This window comes from Penaeus vannamei, chromosome 4, assembly GCF_042767895.1.
Source record: "Penaeus vannamei isolate JL-2024 chromosome 4, ASM4276789v1, whole genome shotgun sequence".
NCBI classification, from domain to species: Eukaryota; Metazoa; Arthropoda; class Malacostraca; order Decapoda; family Penaeidae; genus Penaeus; species Penaeus vannamei.
Window position 1 is genome coordinate 26,262,556 of NC_091552.1, and position 19,434 is coordinate 26,281,989.

The 19,434-nt window shown below is 26.2% G+C and overlaps 1 protein-coding gene across 1 annotated transcript in view; it reads left to right on the forward strand.

Annotated features, from left to right (window-relative positions):
* LOC138861602 (uncharacterized) overlaps positions 1-18,805 on the forward strand; it is a 21,398-nt gene extending 2,593 nt beyond the window's left edge. Inside the window, exon 3 of the mRNA XM_070121398.1 lies at positions 18,742-18,805. Coding sequence (XP_069977499.1) covers positions 18,742-18,805 — 64 coding nt within the window. The remainder of the gene's footprint in view (positions 1-18,741) is intronic.
* Positions 18,806-19,434: the final 629 nt, after the last annotated feature.

Sequence of the window (19,434 nt, forward strand, 5' to 3'; positions counted from 1 at the left end):
TGTTAATAACAATGATAATGACAATAATAATGATATTAATGATAAAGTCATAATTATAATGATAATCTTGGTAATTACTGCAATAATAGTAATAATTAACTCTACCCCAATAATTTCCATACTAATAATGGCAATAGAAATAATAACATCATTATCATTGTCATTATAATTATTACTATTTCTATTATCATCATTATTGCTATTATTATTATACAAATAATTATAACGATGAAAATAGCAATAATAATTAGCATAATAATTATTATAACTGCAATAATGATGATAATAATGATAATAATCATAAAAATAAACAGTAATGATAATATTGATGATAATAATCATCATTCAGTCCATTTATAATGAAATAAATGCCAGAAGAAATCAAATCCCATAAGTCGAAAAAACGGCAAAATCTAGCGTGTTACAGCCTTTTGAGAGAAACGTCGAGAAAAAAAAAACCTTTTCGCTTTTTAATGGCAATTATGAGGATTTTAACATTAAGTCAGGTGATTTTGATGATTTCCATGATGATTCCTTTATTATTGACAATAATGATGATAATTATGATGATAATGACAGTGATGATGACAATAATAATGATGATAATAATAGTCATAATTATTATGATAATCTTGATAATTACTGCAATAATTAACTCTATTCTAATAATTTCCATACAAATAATGGGAATAGAAATGATCATAACATCATTATCATTGTCATTATAATTATTATTAATGTCATTATTATTTCTAAGATTATCATTATTGCTATTATCATTATATAAATAGTTATAATGATAAAAATAGCAATAATAATTAACATGATAATTATTATAATTGAAATAATGATGATAATCATGATGATAATGAATATAATGATAATAATAATAAAAATGATGACAGTAATGATAATAATGAAAATAATTATCATTCAGTCCATTTATCATGAAATAAAGGCCAGAGGTAATAAAATCCTAGAAGTAAAAAAACGGCAAAATCTAGAGTATTTGAGAGAAACGTCGAAAAAAACCCTCTTACGCCTTTTAATGGTAATTATGAGGATTTTAACATTAATTCAGGTAATTATGATGATTTCCATGATGATTCCTTTTTAATGACAATAATGATGATAATTATGATGATAATGACAATGATAATGACAATAATAATGATAATAATGATAAAGTCATAATTATAATGATAATCTTAAAATTAGTTCAATAATAGCAATAATTAACTATATTCCAATAATTTCCATACTAATAATGGCAATAGAAATAATAATAACATAATTATCATTGAAATTATAATTATTATTATTGTCTTTATTTTTTTAAAAATTTATCATTTTTGCTATTTTCATTATAAAAAAATTATAATGATAAAAATAGCAATAATTTTAAACATAAAAATTTATTATAACTGCAATAATGATGATAATAATAATGATAATCATGATGATAATGATATAATAATAAAATTTAAGAATAATAAAATAATGATAATAATATTTTTCCAGTCCATTTTTAATAAAATAAAGGCCAAAAGTAAAAAAACCCCCCAAAAGGCGAAAAAACGGAAAAATTAAGCGATTCCAGCCTTTTAGAGAAACTCAAAAAAAAAAACTTTTCCTTTTTTAAAATTGGTAATTATGAGGTTTTTTAACATTAATTCGGGTTAATTATGATTTTTCATTTTTTTCCTTTTTAAGGGAATTGATAATTATGTTTATAATAACAATGATAATGAAAATAATAATGATAATAATAAAATTTAAAAATTTATAAGGGTTAATTTTGATAATTACTGCAATAATAGCAAAAATTTAACTCTTTTCCCAAAAATTTTTCCAACTAATAAGGGCAATAGAAAAAAATTAAATAATTATCATTGTCATTATAATTTTTATTATTTCTTTATTATTTCAAAAATTTTTCTTTTAAATTAAAAATAGTTATTGATAAAAATGGCAATAATAATTACCATAAAAATTTATTAAAAACTGCAATAATGAAAAAATAATAATGATAATCAGGGAATTGATTATAATAATAATAATCATAAAAATAATAACAGTAATAAAAAAAAGTGATAATAATTATTTTTCCAGTAAAATTTATAATGAAAAAAAGGGCCAAAAGTAATAAAATCCCAAAAAAAAAATCTAGGGTATTAAAACCTTTTGAAAAAAAACGTCAAAAAAAAACCTTTTTCCTTTTTAATGGAAATTTATGAGGTTTTAAAACATTAATTCAGGTAATTTGAGGTTTTTCCATGATAATTTTTTTATTATTGCAATAATGTTGATAATTATGATGATAATGAAATGATAATGAAATAATAATGATAATAATGAAAAAATCATAATTATAATGATAATTTTGAAATTTACGAAAAAAATAGCAAAAATTTAACTTTATTCCAAAAATTTTAAACTAAAAAGGGCTAGAAATAAAATACATTATCATTTGTCTTTAATAATTATTATTATTGTCATTTTTATTTCTAAATTTATCATTTTTTTTTTATTATCATTATAAAATAGTTATAATGATAAAAATAGCAATAATAATTAGCATAAAAATTTATTTAACTAATAATGAAAATTTAATAATGATAATCATGATGAAATGCCCAATAATGATAATCTTAAAAATAATGACAAAATTTTGATAAAAAATGATAATAATTTTTATTCAGCCCATTTATAATGAAAAAAGGGGGCCAAAAGTAATAAAACCCCAAAAAGTCAAAAAAAAACCGGCAAAATCTAGCGTATTACGGGCTTTTAGAGAAACTCAAAAAAAAAAACTTTTCGTTTTTTTTGGTAATTATGAGGTTTTTAAAAAATTAATTCAGGTAATTTGATGTTTTTCCTGATCCCCCTTTTATTATTCCCAAAGATGAAATTATAATGAAATGATAATGACAAAAATAATGATAAATTTTAAATAAATTATAATGATAATTTTGAAAATTAAATGAAATAATAGAAAAATTTAATTTTTCCAAAAAACCCCCCAATAATGAAAAAAGAAAATTTAAAAAAAACCCAAATAAAATTGGAAAATTTAAAATTTATTACCTTTTGAAATATTTAAAAAAATTTTTTTTTGCTTTTAATTTAATTTTTTTTATGATAATAAAATGGGCATAAAAATTTGAAAATTTAATCTTTAAATTAATAATTTAATGATTTTAAATTTAAGGATAATTGTAAATAAAATGATAATTTATAAGAAAAATTTTGCGAAATTTAAAAATAATGAATATAAAATTTATTAATATTTTAATGAAAAAAACCAAAAGAATAAAATATAATGAAAAAAAGGAAAAAAAATTTTAATTTTAGAGAAAAATCAAAAACCCTTTTTTTTTTATTTTAATTTTTAATTTTAATTTTAAATTTAAAATTTAATGATGATTTTCATAAACCCACCCATAATGAAAAAAGGTAAAATTATAAAAAAAAAAAATAAAATAAGGCAAATTAATAATGAAAAAAATTAAAAAAAACATTTTTTTTAAGGGGATAATTTTGATTTTTCTCCAAAATTCGGCAAATTATAAAGATTTTCATGAAATCCCAAATAATAAAAAACTTTAAATTAGGATAATTATAATAAAATGATAATTATAATAATAATTTGCGTAATTAAGGCAATAATAGCAATCATCAACAATACTCTAATGATTTTCATGAAAAAACAATAAGACAAAACGATGATGATAATAATTAGAAATAAAAAATGATAGTAGAAAAATCATAATATCGCTATAATTGTTATTACAATTAATACTGTTGTTGTTATTATTTCAAAAATTTATCATTATTGTTATTATCTTTAACTTAACCTAACCTAACCAAACCCCTAACCTTCCCTTTTACCTTACCCTTACCTTACCTTCCCCTTACCTTACCTTCCCTTACCTTACCTTCCCTTTACCTTTCCCTTTAACCCCCTTTCCCTTTCCCAACCAAACCTAACCTAACCTAACCTAACCTAACCCTAACCTAACCTAACCTAACCTAACCTAACCAAAACCTAGCCTAGCCTAGCCTAGCCTAGCCTACCCCTAGCCTAGCCAAAGCCAAACCAAACCCAAAACCAAACCAAACCAAACCAAACCTAACCAAAACCTAACCAAACCCCAAAACCTAACCTAACCAAAACCAAACCTAACCTAACCTAACCTAACCTAACCTAACCTAACCTAGTCTCCTGGTCACATTTGAGCCTAACCTAACCTAACATAACCTCACCAAATTCCAGATAATGTAACCTAACCTCCATTAAACTGATTTAATATAAACCTTATGTAAGAAAACGAAATTTGGAGTCTCTTGGTCAAATTTGAGCCTAACCTAACCTAACCTAATCTAACCAAACCAAATTCCAGCTAATGTAACCTAACATCCATGAAACTGATTTAATATAAACCTTATGTAAGAAAACGAAATTTTGGAGTCTCCTGGTCAAATTTGAGCCTAACCTAACCTAAACTAACCTTACCAAATTCCAGTTATTATAACCTAACCTCCATTAAACTGATTTAATATAAACCTTATGTCAGAAACCAAAATTTAGAGTCTCCTGGTCAAATATGAGCCTAACCTAACCTAATCTAACGTAACCTAACCTCACCAAATTCCAGCTAATGTAACCTAACCTCCATTTAACACATTTAATATAAACCTTATGTAAGAAAACGAAATTTGGAGTCTCCTGGTCAAATTTGAGCCTAACCTAACCTAACCTAACAAAACCTAACCTCACCAAATTCCAGCTAATGTAACCTAACCTCCATTAAACTGATTTAATGTAAACCTTATGTAAGAAAACGAAATTTAGAGTCTCCTGGTCAAATTTGAGCTTAACCAAACCTAACCTAACCTAACCTCACGAAATTCCAGGTAATGTAAACTAACCTCCATTAAACTGATTTAATATAATACTTATGAGCCTAACCTCACCAATTTCCAGCTAATGTAACCTAACCTCCATTAAATTGATTTGGTATAAACCTTATGAAAGAAAACAAACTTTGGAGTCTCCTGGTCAAATTTGAGCCTAACTTAACCTAACCTAACCTAACCTAACCTAACCTCACCAAATTCCAGCTAATGTAATCTAACCTCTATTAAACTGATTTAATATAAACCTTCTTTAAGAAAACGAAATTTGGAGTCTCCTGGTCAAATTTGAGCCTAACCTAACCTAACCTAACCTCACCAAATTCTAGTTAATGTAAGCTAACCTCTATTAAACTGATTAAATATAAAGGTTATGTAAAAAAAAAATTTGGAGTCTCCTGGTCAAATTTAAAATTTAAAAAAACCCTAACCTAACCTAACCTCCCCCAAACCAAATTTCCAATTTAAAACTTTTTTAATATAAATTTATGTAAGAAAACGAAATTTGGAGTCTCCTGGTCAAATTTAAAACCTAACCAAACCCAAAACCTAACCAAACCCCTCCCCCCAAAATTTCCCAGAAAATTTAAAAACCTAACCCCCAAATTAAAAACTGATTTAATATAAACCTTAGTAAGAAAACAAAATTTTGGAGTCTCCTGGTCAAATTTGACCCTTAACCAAAACCTAACCTAACCAAACCCTCACCAAATTCCGGGTAATTAACCTAACCTCCTTTAAAACGTTTTAAATATAAACCTTATGTAAGAAACAAAATTTTTGGATTTTTCCTGGTCAAATTTGACCCAAAAAACCCTTTAACCTAACCAAAACCTCAAAAATTTCCTATAAATGGACTGGATATTAACTATTATCATCATTATTATCATTACTGTCATTATTCCTATGCTCAATTTCATTATAGTCATTGACATCTTGATTATCATCATTATTATCATTATTGCAGTTATAATGATTTTTATGCTAATTATTATAGCTATTTTCATCATAACTATTTTTATAATGTTAATAGCAATAATGATAATTTTAGAAATGATAATGACAATAGTAATAATTGTAATGACAAAGATAATGATGTTATTATTATTTCTATTGTCATTAATAGTTTGAATATTATTGTAATAGTGTTACTTATTGCTATTATTGCAGTAATTGTCAAAATAATTATTATAATTATGATTTTATCATTATTATCATTATTATTGTCATTATCATTATCTTTATCATCATAATTATCATCATTATAGCATATAATGAAGGAATTATCATGAAAATCATCACAATTACCTGAACTAATATTAAAATCCACATAATTACCAATAAGAAGCGAAAATTATTTTTTAGACTTTTCTTTCAAAAGGCTGTAATACTCTAGATTTCTCCGTTTTTTCGACTTTGGGGATTTTATTACTTGTGGCCTTTATTTCATTATAAATGGACTGGATAATAATTATTATCATCATTATTATCATTACTCTCATTATTCTTGTGATCATTTTCATTATAGCCATTGCCATCATGATTATCATCATTATTATCATCATTATTGCAGTTATAATGATTATTATACTAATTATTATAGCTATTTTCATCATCATAACTATTTTATTAATGATAATAGCAAAAATGATAATTTTAGAAATAATAATGACAATACTAATAATTGTAATGACAATGATAATGATATTTTTATTTATTCTATTGTCATTATTAGTCTGAAAATTATTGGAATAGAGTTGACTATTATTCTGTAAATATCAAAATTATCATATCAATTATGATTTTATCATTATCATTATCATTGTCATTATCATCATAATTATCATCATTATTGAATATAATGAAGGAATTATCATGAAAATCATCACAATTACCTGATGATTATCTGATGATTACCAATAAGAAAGGTTGTAATACGCTAGATTTTGCCGTTCTTTCGGCTTATGGGATTTTATTACTTTTGGTCTTTATTTCATTATAAATGGACTAGATAATAATTATTATCATCTTTCTTATCGTTACTGTCATTATTCTTATGATTATTATCATTATAGTCATTATTATCATGCTTATCATCATTATTATCATCATTATTGCAGTTATAATGATTATCATGCTAATTATTATAGCTATTTTCATCATCAAATCTATTTTTATAATGATAATAGCAATAACAATAATTTTTGAAATAATAATGACAATTGTGATAATTATAATGACAATGATAATGATGTTATTATTATTTCTATTGTCATTATGTCTGAAAATTATTGGAATAGAGATGATTATTGCTATTATTGCAGTAATTATCAAAATTATCATTATAATTATGAGTTTATCATTATTATCATTATTATTATCATTAACATTGTCATTATCATCATAATTATCATCATTATTACATATAATGAAGTAATTATCATGAAAATCATCACAATTACCTGAATTAATGTTAAAGTCCTCATAATTACCAATAAAAAGCAAAAATGTTTTTTTTCGACATTTCTCTGCAATACGCTAGATTTTGCCGTTTTCCGACTTTTTGGATTTTATTACTTTTGGCCTTCATTTCATTATAAATGGACTGGATAATAACTATTATCATCATTATTATCATTAATGTCATTATTTTTCTGTTTCTTATCATTATAGTCATTCCATCATGATTATCATTATTATCATCATTATTGCAGTTATAATGATTATTATGTTAATTATTATAGCTATTTTCATCATCATAACTATTTTTATAATGATAATAGCAATAATGATAATTTTAGAAATAATAATGACAATGGTAATAATTATAATGACAATGATAAAGATCCTATTATCATTTATATTTTCATTATTAGTCTGAAAAGTATTGGAATAGAATTGATTATTGCTATTTTTGCTGTAAATATCAAAATTATCATTATAATTATTATTGTATCATTATTATCATTATTATTGTCATTATCATTGTCATTATCATCATAATTATCATCATTATTGCATATAATGAAGAATTATCATGAATATCATCACAATTACCTGAATTAATGTTAAAATCCCCATAATTACCAATAAAAAGCGAAAAGGGTTTTTTCGACTTCTGGGATTATATTACTTTTGGCCTAGATTTCGTTATAAATGGACTGGATAATAATTATTATAATCATTATTATCATTACTGTCATTATTCTTATGATTATTATCATTATAGTCATTATCGTGATTATCATCATTATTATCATCATTATTGCAGTTATGATGATTATCATGCTAATTATTATAGCTATTTTCATCATCATAACTATTTTTATAATGATAATAGCAATAATGATAATTTTATAAATGATAGTGACAATAGTAATAATTGTAATGACAATGATAATTATGTTATTATTTTTTCTATTGTCATTATTTGTTTGAAAATTATTGTAATAGTGTTGATTAATGCTACTATTGCAGTAATTATCAAAATTATCATTATAATTATGATTTTATCATTATTATCATTATTATTGTCATTATCATTATTATTGTCATTATCATTATTATCATAATTATCATTATTATCATAATTATCATTATTATTGCATATAATGAAGGAATTATCATGAAAATCATCACAATTACCTGGATTAATATTAAAATTCAAATAATAACCAATAAAAAGCGAATAGGTTTTTTTTCGTCGTTTCTCTCAAAATGACTTTATTTCATTATAAATGGACTGGATAATAATTATTATCATCATTATTATCATTACTGTCATTATTCTTATGATCATTTTCATTATAGTCATTGCCATCATGATTATCATCATTATTGCATTTATGATGATTATTATTAATTATTATAGCTATTTTCATCCTCATAACTATTTTTATAATGATAATAGCAATAATGATAATTTTAGAAATAATAATGACAATAGTAATAATTATAATGACAATGATAATGATATTATTTCTATTGTCATTATTAGTCTGAAAATTATTGGAATAGAGTTGATTATTGCTATTATTGGAGTAATTATCAAAATTATCATTATAATTCTGATTTTATCATTATTATCATTATTATTGTTAGTATCATTGTCATTATCATCATAATTATCATCATTATTGGATATAATGAAGGAACTATCATGAAAATCATCAAAATTACCTGAATTAATGTTAAAATCCTCATAACAACCAAAAAAAAAGCGAAAGTTTTTTTTTCGACGTTTCTCTCAAAAGGATTGTAATACGTTAGATTTTGCCGTTTTTTTTTTTTTTTTTTTACTTATTGGATTTTATTACTTTGGGCCTTTATTTCATTATAAATGGACTAGAAAATAAACATTATCATCATTATTATCATTGCTGTCATTTTTCTTATGATTATTATTATTATAGTCATTATCATCATGATTATCATCATTATTATCATCATTATAGCAATGATAATGGTTATTATGCTAATTATTATAGCTATTTTCATCATCATAACTATTTTCATAATGATAATAGGAATAATGATAATTTTAGAAATAATAATTACAATAGTAATAATTATAATGACAATGATAATTATGTTATTATTATTTCTATTGTCATTATTAGTCTTAAAATCATTATAATAGACTTGATTATTGCTATTATTTCATTAATTATCAAAATTATCATTATAATTATGATTTTATTGTCATTATCATTGCCATTATCATCATAATTATCATCATTATTGCATATAATGAAGGAATTATCATGAAAATCATCACAATTACCTCTTAATTAAATACCAAAAAAATTGGAACGGTTTTTTTCGACGTTTCGACTTCTGGGATTTTATTACTTTTGGCCTTGATTTCATTATAAATGGACTGGATAATAATTATTATCATCATTATTATCATTACTGTCATTATTCTTATGATTATTATCATTATAGTCATTATCATCATGATTATCATCATTATTATTATTATTGCAGTTATAATGAATATTATGGTTAATATTTTAGCTATTTTCATCATCACAACTCTTTTCATAATGATAATAGCAATAATGATAATTCTAGAAATAATAATGACAATAGTAATAACTATAATGAATATGATAATAATGTTATTATTATTTCTATTGTCATTATTAGTCTGAAAATTATTGGAATGGAGTTGTTTCTTGCAATTGTTGCAGTAATTATCAAAATTATCATTATAATTATAATTTTATCATTATTATCATTATTATTGTCATATCATTAAAATTTTCATCATAATTATCATCATTATTGCATATAATGAAAATCATCACAATTACCTGAATTAATGCTAAAATCCTCATAATTACCAATAAAAAGCGAAAAGTTTTTTTTTCGACGTTTCTCTCAAAAAGCTAGATTTTGCCGTTTTTTCGACTTCTGGGATTTTATTACTTTTAGCCTTGATTTCATTATAAATGGACTGGATAATAATTATTATCCTCATTATTATCATTACTGTCATTATTCTTATGATTATCATTATAGTCATTATCATCATGATTTTCATTATTATCATCATTATTGCAGTTATAATGATTATAATGCTAATTATTATAGGTATTTTCATCATCATGACTATTTATATAATGATAATAACAATAATGATAATTTTAGAAATAATGACAATGATAATGATATTATTATTTCTATTGTCATTATTAGTCTGATAATTATTGGAATAGAGTTGATTATTGCTATTATTGCAGTAATTATGAAAATTCTCATTATAATTAGGATTTTATCCTTATTATCATTATTATTGTCGTTATCATTGTCATTATCATCATAATTATAATCATTATTGCATAATATGAAGGAATTATGAAAATCATCACAATTACTTAAATTAATGTTAAAAAAAGCGAATAGGTTTTTTTTCGACGTTTCTCTGAAAAGTCTAGGTTTTGCCGTTTTTTCGACTTTTGGGATTTTATTACTTTTGTTCTTTATTTCAATATAAATGGACTGGATAATAATTATTATGATCATTATTATCATTACTGTCATTATTATAATAATTATTATCATTATAGTCATTATCATCATTATTGTAATTATAATGATTATTATGCTAATTATTATATATATTTTCATCATCATAACTATTTGAATAATGGTAATAGCAATAATGATAATTTTAGAAGTAATAATGACAATAGTATTAATTATAATGACAATGATAATGATGTTACTATTATTTCTATTACCATTATTAGTCTGAAAATTATTGGAATAGGGTTGATTATTGCTATTATTGCAATAATTATCAAAATTATTCCTATAAATATGATTTTATCATTACTATCATTATTATTTTTCATTATCATTGTCATTATCATCATAATTATCATCATTATTGCATATCATGAAAATCATCACAATTTCCTGCATTAATGTTAAAATTCCCATACATTTTGCCGTTTTTTAACTTATGGGGTTTTATTACTTCTGGCCTTTATTTCATTATAAATGGACTGAATGATAATTATTATCATCATTATTATCATTAATGTCAATATTCTTATGATTAATATCATTATAGTCATTATCATCATGATCATCATCATTGTTATCCTCATTATTGCAGTTATAATGATTATTATGCTAATTATTATAGCTATTTTCATCATCATAACTATTTTCATAATGATAATGGCAATAATGATAACTTTAGAAATAATAATGACAATAGTAATAATTATAATGACAATGATGTTATTATTATTTTTATCGTCATTATTAGTCTGAAAATTATTAGAATAGGGTTCATTATTGCTATTATTGCTGTAAATATCAAAATTATCATTATGATTATGATTTTATCATTATTATCATTATGATTATGATTTTATCATTATTATCATTATTATTGTCATTATCATTGTCATTATCATCATAATTATCATAATTATTGCATATAATGAAGGAATTATCATGGAAAACATCACAATTACCTGAATTAATGTTAAAATCCTCATCATTACCAATAAAAAGCGAAAAGTGTGTTTTTTCGACGTTTCTCTCAAAAGGCTAGATTTTGCCGTTTTTTCGACTTATGGGATTTTATTACTTTTGGCTTTTATTTCATTATAAATGGACTGGATAATAATTATTATCATCATTATTATCATTACTGTCATTATTCTAATTATTGTTATCATTATAGTCATTATCATCATGATTATCATCATTATTATCATCATTATTGCAGTTATAATAATTATTATGCTAATTGTCATTTTAATTTTAATCATTTAATCATCATAACTAATTTTATAATGATAATAGCAATAATGATAATTTTAGAGATAATAATGACAATAGTAATAATTATAATGACAATGATAATGATTTTAGTATTATTTCTATTGTCATTATTAATCTGAAAATTATTGGAATAGAGTTGATTATTGCTATTATTGTAGTAATTCTCAAAATTATCATTATAATTATGATATTATCATTATTATCATTATTTTTGTCATTATCATCATAATTATCATCATTATTGCATATAATGAAGGAATTATCATGAAAATCATCACAATTACCTGAATTAATGTAAAAATCCTCATAATTACCAATAAAATAAAAGTTTTTTTCGACGTTTCTCTCAATAGGCTGTAATACGCTAGAATTTGCCGTTTCTTCGACTTTTGGGATTTTATTACTTTTTGCCTTGATTTCATTATAAATGGACTGGATAATAATTATTATCATTATTATCATTACTGTCATTATTCTTGTAATTAATATCATTATAGTCACTCTCATCATGATTATCATCATTATTATCATCATTATTCGAGTTATAATGATTATCATGTTAATTATTTTAGCTATTTTCATCATCATAACTATTTTTATAATGATAATAGCAATAATAATAATTTTAGAAATAATAATGACAATAGTAATAATTATAATGACAATGATAATGATGTTAGTATTATTTCTATTTGCATCATTAGTCTAAAAATTATTGGAATAGAGTTGATTATTGCAAATATTGCAGTAATTATCAAAATTATCCTTATAATTTTGATATTATCATTATCATTATTATTGTCATTATCACAGTCATTATCATCTTAATTATCATTATTATTGCATATAATGAAGGAATTATCATGAAAATCATCACAATTACCTGAATTAATGTTAAAATCCTCCTGATTACCAATAAAAAGCGAAAAGGGTTTTTTTCGACGTTTCTCTCAAAATGCTGCAATACGCTAGATTTTGCTTTTTTTTCGAGTTTTGGATTTTATTACTTTTAGCCTTTATTTCATTATAAATGGACTGCATAATAATTATTATCATCATTATTATCATTACTGTCATTATTCTTATAATTATTATCATTATATTCTTTATCATCATGATTATCATCATTATTATCATTATTGCAGTTACAATGATTATTATGCTAATTATTATAGCTATTTTCATCATCATAACTATTTTTATAATGATAATAGCAATAATGATAATGTTAGATATAATAATGACAATAGTAATAATCATAATGACAATGATAATGATGTTATTATTATTTTTATTGTCATTATTAGTCTGAAAATTATTGGAATAGAGTTGATTAATTCTATTAGTGCACTAATTATCAAAATCATCATTATAATTATGATTTTATCATTATTATCATTATTATTGTCATTATCATTGTCATTATCATTGTCATTATCATCATAATTATCATCATTATTGCAAAAAATGAAGGAATTATCATGAAAATCATCATAGTTACCTGAATTAATGTTAAAATCCTCATAATTACCAATAAAAAGCGTAAAGTTTTTTTTTCGACGTTTCTCTCAATAGGCTGTAATACGCTAGATTTTCCGTTTTTTCGACTTAATGGGATTTTATTACTTTTGGCCTTGATTTCATTATAAATGGACTGGATAATAATTATTATCATCATTATTGCCATTACTGCCATTATTCTTATGATTATTATCATTAGTCATTATCATCATGATTATCATCATTATTATCATCATTATTGCATTTATAATGATTATTATGCAAATTATTATAGCTATTTTCATCATCATAACTATTTTTATAATTATAATTGCAATAATGATAAATTCAGAAATAATAATGACAATAGTAAAAATTATAATGACAATGATAATGATATTATTATTTCTATTGTCATTATAAGTCTGAAAATTATTGGAATTGACTTGATCATTGCTATTATTGCAGTAATTATCAAAATTATCATTATAATTATGATTTTATCATTATTATCATTATTATTGTCATTATCATTGTCATTATCATCATAATTATCATCACTATTGCATATAATGAAGGAATTATCATGAAAATCATCACAATTACCTGTATTAATGTTAAAATCCTCATAATTATCAATAAAAAGAGAAAAGTTTTTTTTGACGTTGCTCTGAAAAGTCTGTAATACGCTAGATTTTGCCGTTTTTCTGCTTCTGGGATTTTATTACTTTTGGCCTTTATTTCATTATAAATGGACTGGATAATAATTATCATCATTATTATCATTACTGTCATTATTCTTATGATTATTATCATTATAGTCATTACCATCATGATTATCATCATTGTTATCCTCATTATTGCAGTTATAATGATTATTATGCTAATTTTTATAGCTATTTTCATCATCATAACTTTTTTATAATGATAATAGCAATAATGATAATTTTAGAAATAATAATGACAATAGTAATAATTATTATGACAATGATAATGATGTTATTATTATTTCTATTGCCATTATTAGTCTGAAAATTATTGGAATAGTGTTGATTATTTTTATTATTGCAGTAATTACCAAAATTATCCTTATAAGTATGATTTTATCATTATTATCATTATTATTGTAATTATCATTGTCATTATCATCATAATTATCATCATTATTGCATATAATGAAGGAATTATCATGAAAATCATCACAATTACCTGAATTGATATTAAAATCCTTATAATTACCAATAAAAAGCGAAAAGCTTTTTTTTTCGTTTCTCTCAAGAGGCTGTAATACCCTAGATTTTGCCGTTTTTTCGACTTATGGGATTTTATTACTTATGGCCTTTATATCATTATAAATGGACAGGATAATAATTATTATCATCATTATTATCATTAATGTCATTATATTTATGATTATTATCATTATAGTCATTATCATCATGATTATCATCATTATTATCATTATTGCAGTTATAATGATTATTATGCTAATTATTATAGCTACTTTCATCATCATGAAAATCTTCATAATTAGCCGAATTATTGCAGAAATCATCATAATCATCCCATAATTTCGACCATATTCTCAAAAGGCTATATAATGGTAGACTTCGCCGTTTTTTCGACTTTCTTTTTTTTATATATACTTTTAGCCTTTTTTCATTATAGATGGGCTTTATGATTATTATTATCATCATTATTATCATTAATAGCATTAACATCATCATTATCATCATTATAGTAATTATCGCCATAATAATATAATTATTATAAGAGCTATTATCTTAATTATTAATGTCATTTTCCTAATTATAACTATTTCTATAATGACAATAACAATAATGATAATTTTAGAAATAATAACAACAACAGTGATAATATTAATAACAATAATAGCGATATTATGATTATTTCTACTATCATTATTATTTCTAATTATTATCATCATCGGTAGTCTTATTGTTATTATCATTTAAAAACATTAGAATATTGTTGATGATTGCTATTATTGCCTTAATTACGCAAATTATCATTATAATTATCATTTGATTATAATTACCCTAATTAATGTCATAATTATCCTAATTAATGTCATAATTATCATTATTATCGTCATTATTAATGGGTTTATCATGAAAATCATCATAATTAGCCGAATTATTGCAGAAATCATAATCATCCCATAAACTCGAAAAGGGTTTTTTCGACCATATTCTCAAAAGGCTATATATCGCTAGATTTCGCCGTTTTTTTTTTAATACTTTAGCCTTTTTTTCATTATGGATGGGCTTTATGATTATTATCATCAACATTAATTCAGGTAATTGTGATGATTTTCATGATAATTCCTTCATTATATGCAATAATGATGATAATTATGATGATAATGACAATGATAATGACAATAATAATGATAATAATGAGAAAATCATAATTATAATGATAATTTTGATAATTACTGCAATAATAGCAATAATCAACTCTATTCCAATAATTTTCAGACTAATAATGACAATAGAAATAATAATAACATCATTATCATTGTCATTATAATTATCAATATTGTCATTATTATTTCTAAAATTATCATTATTGCTATTATCTTTATTATTTCTAAAATTATCATTATTGCTATTATCATTATAAAAATAGTTATGATGAAAATAGCTATAATAATTAGCATAATAATCTTTATAACTGCAATAATGATGATAATAATATGATAATCATGATGATAATGACTATAATGATAATCATAAGAATAATGACAGTAATGATAATAATGATGATAATAATTATTATCCAGTCCATTTATAATGAAATAAAGGCCAAAAGTAATAAAATCCCAAAAGTCGAAAAAAACGGCAAAATCTAGCGTATTACAGCCTTTTGAGAGTGTAGCCGACCCCCGCAACCTGCAGCGCAGCATACTTCCCCCAGGTTGGGTCCAGGTCCACAGCCTGTCCTCTCGCCCTCACCATTAGCAGCTTCTCGACGACGCATACCGAGACCTGATTGGTTGACCACGGACAGTTCAGTTCAGTTCAGTTAGATTTGCGAAGTCATGCTTCGCCCGGGCCTTTTCTCTGGAGTGGCCCGGCCTGTGTTAACTATTTCTAGTTATCTCAGATGTTTTCTTTGAACTGCATGCTTATCGCGGTGGTTGGATTGCAAGCAAGCGATCCAGCAGCCACGGGGTAAGCATGTCGCACACCCTTTTTACCTGCCCGGGCGGCTGTGGTGGCGTTAGGCTCGCCGCAGTGTTTACATAACCTCCCAGTCTCATTGTCAATAATTTGCCAAGCGCATTGGTAACCTAGTCTTAGTCTGAATAGTATGACTTCGGTACCTCTTTTTGTGTTTGGAGGAAGGGCCAGTGGCTCATAGCCTAAAGCATCTGAGTACCACTCTGCAGCGAGCGATTTTGTGATGTTTTCTCTATGTGCTCCCTGGAGGACCGCACACGCTGCAGCTTTGGTACCTTGGCTCAGTCCCCTTCGGCTGGGTTTAACGATCATGGAGGATGGGGCATACCCCTGCCCTTTTCGGCTAGTTTATTAGCAAGCTCGTTCCCTTGTATGCCTATGTGGCTTGAGACCCAGTTTATGATGATTCTTCTACCTTGACTAAGGATTCTTTGGGCAATGTATAGTACTGTTGTCAAGAGGTAGATGTTATCTGGAGGCATGCTATGCTGTAAGCTGTCATGAATGACAACGTGCCCTCCCCTCAGGGACGCGTGTGTCAATGCTTCCATGATCGCTACCGTTTCAGCCTGAAGCGTTTAGGCATTGTCAGTGACCCTAATGGATGCTGTGGTATCCTTTGTTGCAGTATGGTTTATTGGATCCACGGATCCGTCCGTGTAGTAAGTTATACTACCCGGCGGAGTTATTTGTTCAATGACCCTGTGTGCTTGTGCCTTTAGGCTAGGCATGGAATATTGATCTTTTCTCATTGTGAGATTTAGAATTGAGAATTCGATCATTTCGTTTGCCCACGGCGGGGGTTCTTTGTAATCAGGGTGAGGGGAGTCTATACCCTTGGCAAGCAATAAATCTTTCAGTTGAAAGCGTATCAATACTCTGGCTGTATGTGTGAGCCAGGAATTGTCCGCAAACAACTGGTAATCTTGTTGTAGGCATCTGAGAACTCTTTGTCTTAGGAGTTTGTGGGTGCCTGCAGGACCTTGGAGAGGAACTGTGCTGCCATTAGATCTATTCTAGTGTCCATGGACGGTAAATCAGCTTCCATGAGGAGGTTGGTGACCTTTGTCCACTTAGGTGCACCTGGCTGCTTCGTTTTGTATTGTTTCCAGTTTTTCTTTTAATGTTGTGCTGGAAGCAATGAGGGCGACAGATGCATAGTCAATAATAGGACGGACAGCATGTACATAGAATGATCTTAGTACTTTGTGTCCTGCTCCTATGTGTCTCCCTGTCATGACTTTCATGACTGACAGTCTTTCCTTGGTTCTGTCAAGCAGGTATTGGATCTCCTTTTTGAAAGTGAGTGTGTGTCCTCTCCATACACCAAGGTATAGATAGTCCTTCACCCATACCAGATCCATACCCTGTATAGTGAGTTTTTTGTTTCTGACATTGGTTCTCAGTACCATTGCTTTGGATTTTGCTGCTGATATTTTTAGACCCGTCCTACAACACTCTTCAGACACCAGGTTCAGACAACGCTGAGCTCTAGTAAGGCAGTGATTGCCAGAGGCTATGATTGCCAAGTCATCTGCATAAGAGATGATCTTGCATCCCTCTGGCAGGTGAATGTCGAGTATGTTGGACATGAGGGTATTAAACAGGGCTGGACTAAGAACCTCTCCCTGAGGAGTTCCATTTTCAAGTGGCATGTGCTGGGAGAGGTGACCTTGAAATCTGACATTTGCTGATCTATTTTTAAAATAGTCAGCTATCCAGGCCAAGAGTCTGCCTTTGACTCCTTTGTGGATTAGGGTCTCTTGAATGGCAAGTCCGCTTGCCATTCAAACGCAAAAGCCTTCTCCAGGTCAAGGAAGACAACCACGGCGGGCGAGGTGCAGATTGTGCTGAAGCGTGTGAAAATGCTATGAGCAGTGCTCTTAACTCTTGCGAACCCGTGCAGGTGTTCATGGGGGGGACCCGTTTTCCATCGGAGCCTGTTGAGTACCATCTTCTCAGCTGTTTTACCCAGGCAGCTGAGAAGAGAGATGGGACGGTACTTGCCAGGCTCCTTTGGTTTTGGGATGGGAACTATTGTGGCTTGTTTCCAGCTCTGGGACACCGTGGCTGTTTGCCAGTATTTGTTGATAATCTGCAAGAATGCAAGTTCTCCTGCAAGGCCTAGATGCGAAATGATGGGGTGAGAGATCCCATCAGATCCCGGTGCTGACCCAGAACTGGATTTGTATGATTTTCTTAGTTCCCTAAGAGAGAACAAGGCATCCGTTTCATCAGCTTCGAGTGCCTTGTCTCTTATGAGAGCAAGTCTTTCTGGATTTAAGTTTTGTTGTTTTTCTCTCATTGGAGGCAGATTGTTGGTGCTGGTTCTGGCAGAGAACTCAAGCACCAATCTGTTAGCCTCTGATTGTGGGTCATGATGAGTGCATTTCGGGGCTTGGCGGCTTGTCGCTTGCCTGACCCGTTTCCACAACTCTGTAAGGCTGGTCTGGTGCCCAAAAGTTGGGCACCATTCCAGCCATTTTTCCTGCCTTACTCTGTT